The following is an 18,217-nucleotide window of genomic DNA, read 5'->3' as shown; positions in this document are numbered from 1 at the left end:
TTTGATCTGAGAAAAAAAACAAGACGGGAACTCTTGGAACTCCAGATTGGAGCTATTGAGAAAGTCCCCCATTCATCTTCCTGTCAGATCCATGAGAACTGCAGAAGAATTCCCCCTATTGAGCTAACGGGCACCTCCTGATAAGGAGGTTGGCTACAGTATCTTGTAGGTTTTCCTCCTCCCAAGACCTATTTTTGTCCCTTAGGGTTAACTCTGAGGATTACCTATTCAACCTGATGGTGGAAACCTGGAGGCCAATTTCCCTGGCACAAAAAGAAGGAGCTTTAAAAAATTAAAATATATTTACTCCTTTACTTAAATGGAGAAAAAAAAAAAAAAAAAAAAAAAAAAAAAAAAAAGGGTGTACTTTTCCCACTAGAATTTCTTTGGATGAATTGTCCAAACATCCTCAAATAGCTGTTCTACTGCAAAAGGAAGACTAGCCAGGAGTTTCTGCATGGTGAACGGAAGTTAATCCGCCGCTGATTTGCGTTCCTGCACTCATGCGTTTAGCTGTTTGTGTTTAGCAACAATGTGCACAGAACTGTTTATAGCACCTGGTATTCCTAGGGGATCTACTATACAGGTACAAACCGCCATAGGCATCTCAGCAGTAGGGAATTTGGCTAGTATATAAGCCAGCACCTGCATGAGGACCTTGTGGAGGTTCTACAAAATGAACTCACAAGCAATTATTGCAAGCATAAAGCTGCCAGGATTCTGGGCCTGCTGAGCAGGATACCTAGAACACCTGTTAAACTGGCCTCACAACAATTAAGCAATTACTGTCAGCCAGGCTGCTCAATCTGCCAGAGAAAAAAAAAGTGTTTTTTTTTGTTTTGTTTTTTTAACAGGAATTCCAACTTTATTCATTGGATGCCTAAGCATTTGAGTATTGTCTGCCAAATAACAGCTCTTATTGACAGAGGATATACTGCGTTAATTGCAAGTATACAGTACTCCGTGCATTTCCTCCACCATAGGATAAAGTGTAAAAACTTTCTTAGGAGGAAAATAACATTTATCTGGGAGATCTTCTCAGAGACAAAAAAGGTTTTTCCAACAATAAATGGACAGGAAAAAGCATGCACAGTCTGAGAAGGCTTTAACGAACCCAAACACTCAGTTAGGGAGCATAAATGTGGAGTGGACCAACATTTGACACCTCAGAAGAGGAGTCATCAGCCTCACCAGTCCCCTGAGTGGATTTGTCTTCTCCCGACCTTAGTTCCCCCATTTGAGGTCCTGTGCAATGAAAAAGAACCTGTGCGATTAGCTGTGATTAACTTTTTTTTTATTTTTTTTTTTTATTTTATTTTTTTAAACCCATCATGGCTGGGGGGGGGTGCGACTAATACACAGAGGCTGCAGTATTGAAAACAATTGTAAACATTTCATGCCCCTGAGGCTCACTCTAACCAGTCACTCCTTCTCAGGGGAGGATGCTATCTGTAGAGATGAGTAGGCTTACCAGAGCTGGGGGACAGGGATGGGGGGGGGGGGGGGGGGACTCCTTTAGCTCTATTTCTGGGGGTGTGTTAACCATCCTTCTGACCTTAGCCGGATGCACAAAGCAGAGGTACCATCAGAAGAAATCACATGCACTGCTTGACCAATAGTTCAGCTTCAACACCGCTATTAAGGCTCAGCCTGATGCAGCAGTAAACGTGTCAGAGGAAAAAATCTGTGTCACCAAATCTTAAATGCCACTTTTGCTCGTGTCCCTCCATAGTTTTACAAAATATAAATGGAAGTTCTTTCAAAAACAAACCCTCCCGCGCCGGACTGCTGCTCCCGCCGTTGCATTTTTTTTTTTTTTTTTTAAAAAGGAAAAAAAAAACATCAAACGCTTCCTTCCCCAAAGAAGAGGGAAAAAAATTTCGACATGAGGGGGGCGTCTGTGGAGAGAGAGAACCCCCCCCCCCCCGCCAGACTTACCAGAGGTCTGTCGTTCGGCTGGAGAAAGAAGCATCTGCTTCAAGACAGCATAGCTCTGAGAAGCATGAGATGCAAGTACGCAATACAGCCCCTAGTGGTGACATATAGGCATGACAGCATTTACTAAATTTAAAAAGGAGAAATTTCATAAGAAATGTTTTAAAAATTTCTTCGAAAAACGCAGGGTTTTCTGTGGTAAACCAACAGACTCAATTTTCACCCTTCACTGTGGGCTCTGTTAAATCTTCAGGAGCTGGGGATCCTAAATCCTGGACCCGCAATAGCACCCTGGCAGTAAAAACTTTAAAGCCTTAATACCAAAAAGTACTGCATCCTAGGATCCGGTTTCCCAAAGGAGAGCATTCACAGGCAAAAACCATGTTTCTTCGGATACGAGGCCCGGGTACCATTCAACACAGCCAAGATTAGACACACTGAAGATCAGTCTGCATAGCCAGCCCTAGCAAGGATTGCTCCAGTGGAGCTCAGCACAGCTTTACTCGTGACCAACACCTTAAACACCGGCGACGAGGCGAGGTTACGTCCAGGAGACTGTCAATTGACTGTTGCAGGATCTATAATCTATTTTTCTAGTCCTGCCTAGGGGTGGGTTACTGCCCAAATTCCAGTACAAAAAAAAATCCTGATTAAACTACAGCAGACCCCACTAGCTGTGGCTTAATTGGTGAAAACAAAGAGTGTAATTCATGGTAAACAAAGTAAGCAGACCTCAGGAGCCCTGCACATGCAAACGTGACTTAAGTGTAGGAAGGAGTTAACGGGTTGCAGCTTCTGCTGATCTCTGAGATTGCCAGCCCAGCTCTGCAGATTGTAGGCATTAGGGCCTCTGCCTCCAAATTACCACATTAATGGTGGACAGAAACACAAAGCACATTCACCCTGTGTTTGTAGGAGGTATGCAAACACCCACAGCAACCAGTACCCAAAGAGGACATCTTCCTAAAGGTAACCACCTTGTGGCCATCTACCAAAATTAAAGCAGGTGCCATGGTGGAACCAGAGTACATGGTGTAGCTTTGCAAATCAGATGGAGTCTGCAGTAATACTTCTGGGAAGTTCGAGGCCCGCCTACTGCTTCCCTAAATGTGCTCCCTCCCTGGTGTCTGTTGATGATGGCACCAGGGAATACTCACAAAACCACCCTATAGTTGTCCATTCAAGGGGACCTGAAGCATAGCAGGCTGCATACTGTCCTGGCTTACCAACATAGTTTACCTGCCTCTGCAGACATGTGCCACCCCCCCCCATCTGGAGGTAGTCAGGTACTCTGGATGACTCTGCTCCAGCCATGCAGTACTCCAAAGATTTGGCAAAGCCAGCGACCATGATCCATCCATATTAGTCAGCAGCAAACATCAGGATTTTAGCCATCAACAGAGGATATGGTGTCTGACCAAATGTGAGTAAGGGAGGGCTCCCCTTGAGCCTCAGCTGCTTCTCCTCTGGCAGAGAAAGAGCCTTCTTGAAAATCAAGGAAAAAAAAAAAAAGTTTGTTATTTCTTTTTCCATTGCTCTTTAGGAATCCCTTAATCTTGACACCATTTCAAAGAGCGCTGCAGCGCTGGAGCTGGTATCCAGGCAGTAGATAACCCGAACTTGCAGGCTGTGCATCAGTCTCCTAAGTGGTTCCTCTTTTGCTCCCATCCTCTGTCCTAGAGGGAGAGGACAAGGCAGAATGAACCTTTTACAGAAGAGACAAGGTGCAGACGATCACCCTATGACCAGCACCCATCCACCTAGGGAGACCCAAATGAAGCCCCACCACTAGTAGGGGGGAAAAACAAAATAAGGGATACGCACACAGCCAGACTCCCCAGACCAGCCCTGTTTGTCTGTGGATAGTACAGAGAAACATCTCAAAACCCCTGGTGACCAGGGAGCAAGAAAAGAGGAACCCCCATTTGCCTCTTTCTTACCCAAGAGTCTACAGGTGTTCTAGACCTGCTTCCCTGCTTAGTGTCTCCTCCCTGGTGATTTACCAGTACAGGACAAAATGACTTCCACCATCTTCTCTGTAGCCCTGAAAGGCCAAGCAGTGAGGATCCCGGTCTGGCGCTGTGGATCAGACACCTCCCCTGGAACAGTGCATGGAGCTTGTAGCCCTGTCCACCGAGTCAGTGTTTGCTACCAAAAAAAGGCTGCCACACTACTTCCTCTGCTCTGCTTTCAGGTACACCATAAGTCAGCACTATCCCCCGAAAGACTCCCGAGTCAAAATCCCACACTGCCAGTGTACCTGACTCTACAGGCATGCTGCCGCCCAGACTCCTGTGGAGAGAGGGGGTCCCCTGGAGTAAAAATTCAAGACTCTCTTTCCAGGGCAGCCCGAGAAAGCCGAGCTACCTGCCTCTGCAGGTTTACTGTCCCTGCTCTAGGATGCTGTAGCCGGGAGGACCCTGTCACCTGGCACGAACGCCAGAGAAAAAATAAAAATAAAAAATCTTCAGAATTCCTGTCTCGCCAGAGGAAACACAAATACTGAGGGACTACTGCCTGCGGGCTGTCTTTTATAATGTGGATCATTAGTTTCCTGTGCTAGGTGGGAGGAGCTTATCTCTCTGTAAGCCGTCCTGGAAGACAACTTGGGAAAGTAGATTACGGTATATGGGCTCCAATAGCATAGTTCACTACAGTGAAGTGCGTTCCAGAAATAAATGAGTACAACATGCTGCTTCTTTCCTGCACAGAACTGTACTGGAGCATGGTAAAAAGCATAAAAAATAAAGGGGCATTAAAAATGCACCGGACCCCAGTACAGAGGAAAAAAAAACATCTGGAATGCACCAAAAATGCGTTAAAATGTGATTGCAGAAACGCACCTGCAATGCATCCAGGTGTTTTTTGTAGTGTGAACGTGTAATTTAGGCCTGGTGTGAAGGGCTACTTATGCGTTTTGTTTTTTTGATGCTTTCTGCAGAAATGCACTATACGGTCCATTTAACATAGTTTCCTATGGGACACGTTCACATCTATCTATCTAGCCGTTGCATTTTTAGAAAGGGCCAGGGACTTTTGTAAACACAACAGTGTTTTTGGTTCAAGTCTTAAATAGAGATGCAGAAAAAAAAAAATGCATGTAGTGAGTTGATGCATTTTGCGTTTTAAATAAATTATTTCTGCCCAAACAAATGCAAAAATGCATAAAATAGCATAAAAACACATGTGCAAAAATGGATCAAAAGCAAACTGCATAGGTGTGAACCAAACCTGCAAGTGTAAGTGCGTGTGTGCGTGTGCGTGTGTGTTGGGGGGGGGGGGGGGGGGAATCAGTCAAGTCTGTTTTAAGTCCGTTTGTGAGTACAGACTTACTTTGAGAAATACAAAATGTGAAGTTCCATTACAGTGCCTTCCGAGACACTGAGACTGCATATTTAATAAGCAAGGACAGCTGCCTTGCTATAATGATATATTTATAGATTATCCAGTAATAGAACGTATTAAAAGGAAATCTGTTTTTCAAAAGAACTACTAGAAAGAGAACATGAAGGAGTGTCAGTATGTTATTTAGTGATTAAACTGGAAAAGCAAGAGTATAAAATTGCACATTAAACAGGTGAGCAATCAAACAAAAATTGGAGTACTGTCTATAAAAGATGAAGCAGAAGAAAGAAAAAAAAAAAAAAAAAAAAAAAAAACCACACCACTGTAAAAAAAATAAAAAGCTATTTTGTCAAGGCAAGATGGGGTGTTCTAAACCCCCAAAAAATACTGAAGGGCAGATTTTTTATTATCTCTACATTTTAGCAATTTAGGAAGATGTTACAAAGTCCTCCTTACTCAGTGCAAGGCTGGCCATAATTACATACAAATTGAAAGTGTAAGGAAATTTGTATATTCAGGCATGCCCTTGTACTACATAGTTGAAGGTAAATCTAAAGAACATTGAACAAGAAAATTGTATAATTGTGTAATATATAGCTAGCCTTAGCACCTTTTTTTATTAAACAAAATATTTGAGAACATAAATTGCTGTGCTACCAATACTGCACACAGTGTCTGGGAATACAGAACCTTCAGCATCAAACAGCAATTTAGCTCAACAGGAAGCCATTATGTACATTTTCATTTCCACATTATAAAAAAAAAAAAGAAAAAAGTAAATTACCTCATTTCTTAATTGGTTCAGTGTTTGTTTCAAAGTGTCTGTAGTACACTGGCCACTTTTATAAAACTCTGAAACTGCCATATTCAACATTATTTTGTAGTCATCTTTATTAATTTCTTTCAGTTCTCCAAGGTGCTGAAGACATGCCTGATAATTCCCTGCCTGATGAAGAGAAACTATATGAAAAACACACTTAGAAAAAAGTCTTTCAAAATCTAAAAAGGTATTTCATATGCATTATAACATACAATGATTCCCAATGTTACCATTATTACGAACAATGATTAATACTGACAATGATACTAAGGATCGTCAATAACTAATGCGGCTCAGCAGCCGCTCGGCTGTTATTACAAGCAGTGGGAGGAGACGTCCACCGTCCCCACCAACTCCCCCCCCTCCGATTGCCTGGGGTCTCCTGTCCCACCGGGAGGCCAGAGCAACCAGCCAGCATGTCCGCCGGCTAAAAGCTCGAACAAAGCCAACGCTTGGATCTAGTAACCAGAAGCGATGTCATGACATCACTTCCTGGATTACTGGCATCTTAAAAGGCGCCAGTTTTAAAAGAATAGAAAGTATTCAAAAACGCTCATCTTGACGTTTTGAATATTTTCAAGTGCAGAGGAGGGGGTTTGGGAACTGATCCCTCCATAAAGAGTACCTGTCACTGCCTATTACTGTTACAAGGGATGTTTACATTCCTTATGACAGTAATAACCGTGAAAAAAAATTAATAAAAAAAAAAGTTAAAAAAAAAAATATAAAAATAAAAATTTAAAAAGGACAGCGTAAAATAAAAATTTTACATGTACAGAAAAATCGGCCTGAGAGGTGGTCGAAATATCACTATCGTATCAGCACCAAAAACAATATTGGTCTATTCCTAAATGATACTCATGGATTTTTAAGATTCAAGCCTATACAGATGAGGATTAATATCTGTCACTGCAATGTCTGCAAACCCAGTTTTTTTTTTTTAGCTTTAGAGCAAAATCCAAGTGATGTATGGACAACAGAACTAGAAGTAGACATGGTAATGGCAGTGAAAGGGTTAAGAGACCAGTAAATGTAAAACTAATTTCACATTTTTTTTTTAAACTAGGGTCTTACTTTAAACTTAAGACAACTGTAAGGGCCCTTGTTGTGAGGAAAAAATAACGCTGCTCGCAGAGATTAGCAAGCGTTGACATTTTTCAACTGCCTCCATTCACTTCTATTGAAACACACCACAACTGGACCTTAAATGCGCTGAAAAATTGACCTATGGGTTTTACAGCGCTGTTGCAAATCGTCAAAAGTGATTTTACTACTCAAAGAGAGCCATATGGAAGAGATTTCCTTAAGAAACAAAAAAGGTAACAGCAGGCATCTTCGGACGTCTACTCTTGGGCGACATTTTTTTTTAAACTTCACATGAATACACAAATTCCTATGGCTTTCCTTCACAAGCAGCAGGTTAATGAATGCCTTCTCATCAAACAAGTATGATGCTAATCAGGAATAGAACATTTCAGTTACCGTGAATGCTTGGAAAGAAGACTTGGACAACTCTTTTTCTTGGTCAGAGATTCCAGAACAATTAGTAGATCCCTCATGCTTTTCAGTATTTTGCTCTATGAACAAAAAAAAAGTTACTTTTTATTTAACAGTAAATTCTATCACATTTCTAAGATAACCTCTACCTGGAGTCAATAATTTAAAGGAAACCGATGTCTACTTGTTTCTAAGGCCTAGAATTTAAATTTTCCTTCACCCTTCCGAAGTACATGCTTGTTATGGATCAAGGACTCACCAAGCAGTGAATCCAGGATCATAATGACAATCTTCGAGTATCCACCCACAGAAACAAGTCAGCAGTGACCGTTTCTATATTTCTGTTTTCTCAGATTCTAATCACAGAGAGAGACTGATAGGAGGTCACTTGGATACAAAATCCCCAATTAACAGACAAAAAATAAAAAAATTTAATTTAATTTATTTTTTTTTTTATCACATGCAACATGGGACTTTTAGGGTGCCAGCTATATAAAACACACAAGTTGCTAAGAAACTTGTTAAATTTATCAACACGTATCATAAATATATTACTATAAAAAAGATAATTGGTTGTCACATCAACACATCTTGTAAGAACTATTTATACAATATGTGAATACATCACTTTCACATGACCAGATAGAAAATTGTTACAAACATACATTATTTAATTCAATTATTCAGTAGTTTATTCAAAGCCTTTTGTGAAGAGCTTCATCAGGAATAAGGATGAGCTCACACGAGTTTGCAAACAGTACATATAGAGCCTGCCAGGAGTCAGCACTGCTCAGCGCCAATCATAGGCGCATCGGGACAATGTCTCACTGCCTGTGATTAGCGCTGTGCAGTGCCAACTTCCTGGTGGGCTCCACACGTGCTGTTTGCGAACACGCCTGAGCTCATCCTTAATCAGGAAGAAGATGTACTACATAATGAACAAGAGAGATGCATTTTCAGTGGGTGCAACACATCTTCATTATACAGTGCATTTTCCAGATGACACGCATCGCAAAACGCATTGCTGACTGCATTGGATAATATATATTTATGACAAAATTTCCATCTGGACATGTGAAAGTATTCACATAATTGTACAAATAGTTCTTACAAGATGTGTTGATCTGACTACCACTTATCTTAGTTACAGTAATGTATTTAATTGAATGATACATGCTGGAAAAAAAAGTATCTTTTAAAAGATGTGTGTGTTGATATGGCTAGCACCCTTAGACCCCTTTCACACTTGGGTGCTTTGCAGGCGCTACAGCGCTAAAAATAGCGCTTGCAAAGTGCCCTGAAACAGCCGCTGCTTTGTCTCCAATGTGAAAGCCCGAGGGCTTTCACACTGGAGCGGTGCGCTGGCAGGGCGGTAAAAAAAGACCTGCTAGCCGCATCTTTGAAGCAGTGTGCCTAAAAGTCCCATGTGATGCAAGATTTTTGGTATTCTTCTCAAAGATTCTCTTTAATTCATACAATCAGAAAGTGGTTTAACCACTTGACTGCTGGACACTTAAACACCCTTCCTGCCCAGACCAATTTTCAGCTCTCAGTGCTCACTCTTTGAATGACAAGTGCGTGGTCATGCAACACAGTACAACATGAATTGTTTTTATATTTTACACACACACACACACACACACACACACACACACACAAATAGAGCTTTGTTTTGGGGGACAGCAAATCTTGAAAAAAAGATAAATAAAAACATTTCATAGTTTGTTATAAAATTTTGAAAGCAGGTAATTTTTCTCCTTCATTGATGTGCGCTGATGAGGATCCACTGATAAGGTGGCACTGGTGGGTACTGATGAGGCACCGATGTCCCCCTGACAGAAGCCGGTGATGGCTGACAGCGTGAAGGAAAAAAAATAAAAATAAACACGGATTACTGATCTTCTGTTTACAAAATATAATCAGCTGTCATTGGCTGATCACGTGGTAAGGGGCTGGGATCTCCGATCTGTGATCAGTGGGGATCGCGCAGGCAGCTCATGCACAGGAGAACGCCCTCCCAGCAACTAAGGCCCTCGATGTAGCCGTCTTTTGGCTATAGCATGGGCGGCAAGTAGTTAAACTATAAAGGGGCTATTTCACAAAGAAAATACCTTATAAGAGACCTCTAATAAACGTTGCTAGATTTCTAGACTGCACACCAGGGTAGTGAAGGTGAACAGCTCCATATCTACTAGGCATGAACACAATCTCCCCAGGCTAGCATACACCATAAGAGTCACAGTGCTACAGCAAACTATCCGGTATTTGGCTTTGAGACAACATGAATTTAAACTGAACAATGAAAAGAAGGCAACAAAAATAGATCATAAGACCTAGAGTGTATTGTTTAGTGTGTATTGTATTGGATCATAGTTTCAGAATGTTTGAGTCTTAGAGATTTGTTTGAAACACCCTGAGCACAGAGAATAGAACAAGGGAGGGGGTTAATATATAAAATCTTGCAATTGCAACTATTCTTTATTAACATTGATACAAGAAGTTTCAAAGAAAACAATTTAGGAGAAATAAATAACGTAATTTCTACAAAAAAAGCTTTACCTCCTGCTTTATCTGCAGCCATTCTGAAGATTTTTCAGGAAAACAGGTCTTGGATTGTCCTGAGAATTTAGAACAACATAGAAATGTGTCTTTTCCTACATAAAACAAAAGTAAGAAATTAAAAACACACAAAGCCATACTAAAGCTGAACTGTGGGCACAGATTAAATACATTTAGGAGATCAGTTTACATGCCAAAAGAAGTGGATTTCTGTCTATTGACTCTAAACAACTCTGTCATAAAGCACAAACCTATTTATCATGGAAGGAGACCTCATCATTCTCTGCTGCAGTTTTACATTTACTTACAGGTTCCTTCTCCGCCCTGTGAATGTATTAACATACACAGCTGATTGGCTCCTTATGCCACTTCCCCCTCCAAGCTGTGTTGATTAGGCTGTATAGCATACTATAAGAGGGTGATAAGTCACATTGCTTACATTAAAAAGCACCCCATCACACAAGGAAAAACCGGAGGTTTTTATGGGAGAAGGAAAGGGCAGCCACAGCGTAACCACAGTAGGTCTAGATATTTCTCTACATAACAACCTGAGTTTTGGGGAATCAGGCCAATCTGGACATTAAAGTTTATGTACCTATAAAGAATAGGCCAGATATTGCTATGGGGGGGGGGGGGGGGGGGGGAGTTAGCAAATGCTAGCACATGATTTCGTAAATCTCGGCAAGCGGCTATGAGAATTTTTATCTTCCATGATTCAATCTGGCACTCATTTCATACAGGCATGTTTGTTGAATTAGCCCATGGGCAGAGCACAGGCATGCCGAGAAATTGGATTGACAGCGAAGAGCTTAAAGTGGATGTAAACCCACTCTCATCCTTTCTAAACTACTGCAATATTGGTTATGTAGAAGGATATACACGCCTCCTGCATGTATACTTATCGGCCAAATGTCTCCTCCCCGTCTGCTATGAGTCCCCGAAAAACTGCAGATTTTGTGGGTGGGTCTGTTTTCCAGGGCTCAATGGGTGGAGTTGTGAAGTCAGTAGACTCCCCGCCCACCTCTACACTCCCCTTATCAACATGCATTTTCTCCTGTGTATTTCTTACACTGAACTTCTTCTATGATCACTAACATCTAGTCAAAACCCAGAAAAGTTCCCACATGACTTCAGCATGCCCAATCATGCTGAGGCGTGGAACAGCCAATCCTTGCAGAGCAGCAGAAGAAAGGAGTGGGAGGGAATTAAAAAATAATGCATGTCTCTTAGGCTAGTGCATGAGATATGTAAATCACCTGTCACTCACAGCAAGGGGGAGGATTTGACAAAGTTTTTATCTGTCAAGATTTATCTCACTGAACAATAAAAGAAGATTGCTCAGAGCTGGATTAACTTTGTGGCAAGATTGGGCTCAAATGATAGGAAATCATATACTCTACATTATGACATATAAAAAAATAAAAATATCGGGTTTACATCCACTTTAATAGTCATTGCTAGTCCCATTTCTACCAATGTGCACTGTGCTGTAATTCCAGCTCAATCAGCATGATGCATTTGGTCAGAACATCGTGATTCTGATAGAGGGGATGAACCATACGCTCCCTTTTAGAGGAAGCATTAATGCTCAAGCCATCTGCCAGGATCTAAAGGTACATTTCAGACACAACTGTCCAAATTAAAGTAGAAATTCCTCTTTAAAGTGTCCAAATAATATTCCACACTTCTGCTTTAAGGAGTCCTAACCCAATGGCACATTTGGCATGTCAAATGGGAACCCACTGGAAGAAGGTGGGGGATTGCCAAAAAGAGAGATAAAAGGGGCAACTCTGTGCAACATCACTGCACAAAAGCAGGGGAGTAGAACTTTTTTTATTTTAAAAATTTTCTTTAACCCCCTCCCAACAGTACACATATTTGTGGCCTCAGGGAAGTGGGCATTTACCAGTGGGGCCGTATATATCAGGGCTCGACAAAACCCGGGCGCCAGGTCGCATTGGCGACTAGAAATAGCGACCTCGCGCCTGGGGCAGCACAGCTGGGGGTATCCTGTCTCTGTGGACCCCCCCAATGTGATCGCGTCGGGCCGTTCCGCCGGCGGCCGAAAATTTAGGCCGCGGCTTTGAGGCCTTCTGCGGTCCTATGATTCCTTATGGAATCTGGCGCCCTCTTGTGGTCGCCGTTGGTATGACAAACCAGCAATACTAATGAAGCTTCCTCTGCCTGTTTTATATTACCTGCCTCTTCTTCCCTTTATTTAGAACCCCCTAAACATTATATATATTTTTTATTCTAACACCCTAGAGAATAAAATGGTGGTTGTTGCAATACTGTCTGTCACACCGTATTTGTGCAGCGGACTTACAAGCGCACTTTTGTTGGGAAAAATAATTTAGTTAATAAAAAAATAAGACAACAGTAAAGTTAGCCCAATTATTTTTTATATTGTGAAAGATAATGTTACGCCGAGTAAATTGATACCCAACATGTCACGCTTCAAAATTGCACCCGCTCATGGAATGGCGACAAACTTTTACCCTTTAAAATCTCCATAGGGGACGTTTAAAAAAAATTCTACAGGTTGCACGTTTTGAGTTACAGAGGAGGTCTGGGGCTAGAATTATTGCTCTCGCTCTACCGATCACGGCGCTACCTCCTATGTGTGGTTCGAACACCGATTTTATATGCGGGCAGGACAGGGCGCGTTTAAAAATTATTATTTTTTCTGCTTATTTTAACTTTTTTTTTTTTCCACTGTTCTTTTAAAAAAAAAATTGTGTCACTTTTATTCTTATTACAAGGAATGTAAAAATCCCTTGTAATAGAAAAAGCATGACAGGTCCTCTTAAATATGAGATCTGGGGTCAGAGAGACCTCAGATCTCATATTTACACTAAAATGCAATTGAAAAAAAAAATTGTAATTTGAAAAAAATAAATAAAATGTCCCTCTAAGAGCTATGGGCAATGACTTGGAGACCGGGGGGGGGGGGGGGGGGGGGGGTGGGGCGGCAACGGCGCTGCTATCTTCCCCTCACTCGTCTCCATGTCAGGCCAGGGACAGGTCCGGATCGCCGTCACGGACCTGGCGCCTAACTTTTTAAGCTGGCTCCTAGATTCCAAGCAAATTTGTCAACCCCTGGTATATATGCATATACGTCTTTGTGCTGGGAGTGTACTGCACAGTGGGCTCCCACCGGGAGCTCCGGTTCCCGTACTAACAATCGGAACCTGGGACTCCTGGTCACCTGATCACTGTGATAGCCTCCGATTGGCTGTCCTCAGTGAGCAGTCACTGTGCTAGCCCATCCTTGTGTTTTCTTTCTGAATGAAGAGATACATTTTATCTCTCTCTTCTTGTAGGGAGAAAAGTGTAAATAAACAAAAGTGTAAAAATAATAAAAAAAAGGTGTAAAAATAAATAAATAGCTAGATCAAGTTTTGACCAAGGTTAGTGTTTGGGTCAAAGGTTACAGTCAATATGTTTGGGGCAGAATTTTAATTTTTTAAAGCATTTTTTAAATTAGTATTATTTAGGGTTAGTTTACACTTGCTTCAAAACATGGCTTTGAACAGGTTTTGTTACCCCCCTTGAATGACAGTCAAAGCCCCTGTCACTAAATAAAACAGTTAGCTTATGGTCCTGTTTACACCTTGCATTTGCTTTGTCTTCAAAAATATAGCCCATGTCGCTTTAGTGGTGCATCAAAACATCTTAAAAGCATCCCCAGAACTCGATGACAAAGCTCGCTTGAAGCACCTGCAGCTTTTGAGAGGCTTCAATTCAGCTTTAGCTTCACTTTGGAGAAATTGCAGGTATGAGATATCCACACACAGGCAGGGCATCTGTCAAGCTTCAACAAAGCTTCATTGAAGCACCACCGAAGCATCAAAAACACATCATAAAAGCATGTTGAAGCAGTAGGCGCTTTAATGTGTGTTAAAGTCAAAGCAAGTGTAAATGAGCCCTTAGCGTCAGTGTGTTTTAGGTAGGATAAAAAAAAAAAAAAAAATTTAAAATGTTTACTATTGCTCCTGATCTGTACTATGGGTACAAACAACAACATCCACATGTGTGCTATTGCTTCAATCATCAGGAGCAAAAAAATATATATTTTAGTTTGTTCTTTGGTGGTAGGTTATGATAGCAAGAAATATACAGCTAAAATATATATATCAGGGGTTGACAAATTTGCTTGGAATCTAGGAGCCAGCTAAAAAAGTTAGGAGCCAGGTCCGTGACGGCGATCTGGACCTGTCCCTGTCCTGTCATGGAGACGAGTGAGGGGAAGATAGCGCCCCCAGCCCCCCACCTGTCTCCAAGTCATTGCCCATAGCTCTTAGAGGGACATTTTTAAATTGCATTTTAGTGTAAATATGAGATGTGAGGTCTCTTTGACCGTAGATCTCATATATAAAAGAGGACCTGTCATGCTTTTTTCTATTGCAAGGGATTTTTACATTCCTTGTAATAGGAATAAAAGTGACACACTTTTTTTTTTTAAAAGAACAGTGAAAAAAATAAAAATAAAAGTTAAAATAAGAAAAAAAAATTGTTTTAAATGCGCCCTGTCTTGCCAAGCTTGCGTGCAGAAGCGAACGCATATATGAAAGCGGTGTTCAAACCACACATGTGAGGTATCGCTGCGATCGGTAGAGTAAGAGCAATAATTCTAGCCCCAGACCTCCTCTGTAACTCAAAACGTGCAACCTGAAGAATTTTTTTAAACGTCGCCTATGGAGATTTTAAAGGGTAAAAGTTTGTCGCCATTCCATGAGCGGGCGCAATTTTGAAGCGTGACATGTTGGGTATCGATTTACTCGGCGTAACATTATCTTTCACAATATAAAAAAAAATAAAAAATTGGGCTAACTTTACTGTTGTCTTTTTTTTTTTTATTAAATAAAAAATTTTTCCCCAAAAAAAGTGCGCTTGTAAGTCCGCTGTGCAAATATGGTGTGACAGACAGTATTGCAACGACCACCATTTTACTCTCTAGGGTGTTAGAATAAATAAATAAAAAAAAAAAAATATATATATATATATATATATATATATATATATATATATATATATATATATATATATATATATATATATATATATATAATTTTTTTTTTGTTTTTTTTTTTTTTGTTTTTTTTTGTTTAGGGGTTCTAAGTAAAGGGATGGAGAAAGACTGGCCCATTAGCATTGTTGGTTGTAATTCCAACGGCCACCACAAGAGGGCGCCAGATTCCAGAAGGAACCATAGGATCACAGAAGGCCTCAAAGCCGGGGGCTCAATTACCGGCCGCCTGCGGCGCGGCCCGACGCGATCGCGCGGGGGGGGGGGGTCCACGGAGACGGGATACCCCCAGCTATGCTGCCCCAGGCGCAAGGTCGCTGATTCTAGTCGCCAATGCGACCTGGCGACCGGGTTTTGTCGAGCACTGATATATATATATATATAAAAAAATCTGTTTTGGAAGAGTAGTTGTGATGATATGTAGTTTACTAACACGTCAAAGTTGAAAAACGGTGTCCAGGCATTTAGCCCTCATTCACATTGGAGCAATTTGTCAAGTCGCACCCTATTGCCGACAAACAAAAAAAAAAAAAAAAAAAAAAATCGGTGTAACGCCAAATTTGCGGTGTCCCACCGATTTGAAAAAGTACTTCTTGCACTACTTTTGAGAACTTTGGGTGTGACTTGCATAAACATCTGGGCATGAAGCTGCCCAGATGTCTTCCAAGTCGCACTGACATATGGCTTTGAAATTGTGCAATTTCAGATAAAGTTGCACATTTTCAAAGCCGCATTCAATGTGAATGAGGGCTAAAGAGGAGCTCCAGTCTCTCTATAAAAAAAAAAAAAAAGTCAGCCTCTACAAATACTGTAGCTGCTGACTATTAATATTAGGACCCTTACCTGTCCAGGGATCCAGTGATGTCCTCACCTGAGCCAATTCGTCAATCGGTTTAGGATCCTGGTGCCGGAATCTTAGGTGTGATGTGTCCCAAAAAGGCTGTGTGGGGGATGGTGAGAAGGGGGGCCTAACTTCCTTTCAGATAGCCATGGCGATCTGACTGTCAGTGGGTACCTGCTCCCATCAAAAAAGTGCCAAATGTGACAGTGGAGGGGGGGGATGCAAACAAGCTGAACTTCCCCTTTTGGGTGAAGTTTTGCTTTAGCCTCCGTCACTATGGGGTTAATATCACTTTAGAGTGGAACTAAAGTGTGCAATACTTACCTCCTCTCCAACGCTCTGAAATCCGGAAGGTCCCTACCCAGTGTTTCGTCACATATGGCTACCCATCATATTTTGCTATCCGCTGGAGTGCCATATGCGTTCCAACACTGTTGTAAGACCACTTTGCCACAGGACAGCTCGCCACGCTTTGGGCACGGCCTCGCTCAGCAAATTTATAATCTAACTCTATGTCCACTTGGATGGTGGGGCTTGAACCTGGACTCAGAGGTCTGGCCACAAAATTCTGCACAAACGCAGATCGCCACAGTGTTGGAACGCATATGGCGGCACGCATGCGCAGTCCAGCGGCTAGCCAAATGTGATGGGTCGCCATATGTGACAAAACACCGCAATCTTCTCCCTGGCTTCTCAAGGTGTCTTGATTGGCCGGTGCCAGATGACCTAAGTCGCCCTACCATGCAGTTATCATACCCCCAAGGCACCGTGCTGGAAATGTAATCCGTGTTACACGCGTGTGGCTCAGTGTACATTCTACAGAGCGGGTAGGAAGGGTTATTTCATTGCAGAAGAGACAGCGCGACAAACAGGTAAGTTAATAAACAATGACCTTAGTTCTGCTCTAAAGATAGATACTTTTCAAGCACAAACTTCCCAATTCTGAGAGTGGAAGTCAGGGAGAGCTGACATGTATGACATAAACCCAGAGCCTGACATGTGTGCTGTCCCCACTAAGTTCCACTCACAGAGGACAGAGTGACAGAAGAAGTCACTGAGGACGGAAGTGAAGCTCCCTGCCCGCCCTCACTGAGCCGACAACATCAATAACTCACCACTAACACACCCGCCGAACCGAACCTTCAGCTGTTTCGCGAGGCATGCGCGGTGACCTCTAATGACAACAAAACCCTGCGTTTCCTGTCCGCTCTTACGTCATATCCTCTCGCCTGTTTAGAAAGTTGTCCCTTTCCCAGGCGCCATTTTTCTGAATACCACATTCGCCGTTTTACATCGTTTGGTCTTCAAGACAATGGAAGACGATTTCAAAATTAAAGAGAAGCCGAGAGCAAGGATAGGAGACTTGAATTAGTAGAGATAGCTTGATCTCTTTTTTTTTCTTTTTTTTTAAATGCAAGAAGATTACGTCATTTACTCGTAGCAAAAAAATTTGCGATACTTTACAGCGCCACCTTGGGGGAGGGAGGTGCATAATCAGGAAGCTGCTTTAGTTTATTTTATCATACCAAAATAGCTGGTCAGCTAGGTTTGCAATGAACTTGACCTAAGCCATCTGGTAACTGACTACAGCAACTGGAGAAATCCTAGAAAGACTGTCACTTTTACAAGAGGCTGGTGGTGATCCTGAGCTCCCACATAACTTTGGAGATAGATCTTAAAGTGGATGTAAACCCCCACATATACCCATTGAAGTGAACAGCCTCAGAAGATACACAGAGATGAAACAAATCTCACTCCTATGCATATCTGTTGTCTTCAGCTTTATAAATTCTCTAGAAAGTGCACATCCTTTTACAGATTTCCATTCCTGTTCAGCTCTGGAAATGAAGTCTGGGCATATACATAGCTCCCAACCAGTGGCGTAGCGTGGGGGGTGCAGGGGGTGCATGACATTTAGGGGGCGCCACTGCGCCAGTATTTGTCACTCACTGCTGCTATCTCCTCCTAATTTGAATGCCTGTGTCCCCAGGGCTCCGGGCCACCATGTTAAGTGTCCGGCGCCCTGTGATTGGGCGTATGGGGGTCATGTGCGGCATATGGCTGGCCTGTCCATGATCTCTTCTGAAGTCCCACCTCCGCACATGACCTCCAGAGAGAATGGAGAGACAGTGAATAGAGAGCTAGAACAGAAAGACAGAATAGAGAGAGAGAAGAGAGAGAAAGAGACTAG

At 42.0% G+C, this 18,217-nt stretch overlaps 1 protein-coding gene across 3 annotated transcripts in view; it reads right to left on the bottom strand.

Annotated features, from left to right (window-relative positions):
- CNOT10 (CCR4-NOT transcription complex subunit 10) overlaps nucleotides 1-17,246 on the bottom strand; it is a 192,788-nt gene extending 175,542 nt beyond the window's left edge. For 2 of the 3 annotated variants that reach the window (XM_077491467.1, XM_077491468.1), the window contains exons 1-4: nucleotides 17,142-17,246; nucleotides 10,157-10,251; nucleotides 7,583-7,677; nucleotides 6,065-6,226 (exon numbers count right to left, since the gene is read on the bottom strand). In XM_077491467.1, the coding sequence (XP_077347593.1) occupies nucleotides 6,065-6,226; nucleotides 7,583-7,677; nucleotides 10,157-10,178 (279 nt within the window). In that variant the 5' untranslated portion in view covers nucleotides 10,179-10,251; nucleotides 17,142-17,246. Of the gene's footprint in view, nucleotides 1-6,064; nucleotides 6,227-7,582; nucleotides 7,678-10,156; nucleotides 10,252-17,141 lie in introns of those variants that run through there. The other variant, XM_077491469.1, reaches the window with a different exon arrangement.
- Nucleotides 17,247-18,217: the final 971 nt, after the last annotated feature.

This window comes from Lithobates pipiens, unplaced genomic scaffold, assembly GCF_037356315.1.
Source record: "Lithobates pipiens isolate NorthernLeopardFrog02 unplaced genomic scaffold, aLitPip1_a1.2 Scaffold_19, whole genome shotgun sequence".
Lineage (NCBI taxonomy): Eukaryota > Metazoa > Chordata > Amphibia > Anura > Ranidae > Lithobates > Lithobates pipiens.
Note: the sequence above shows the minus strand (reverse complement) of the source record. Positions and strands in the feature narration are given on the sequence as shown.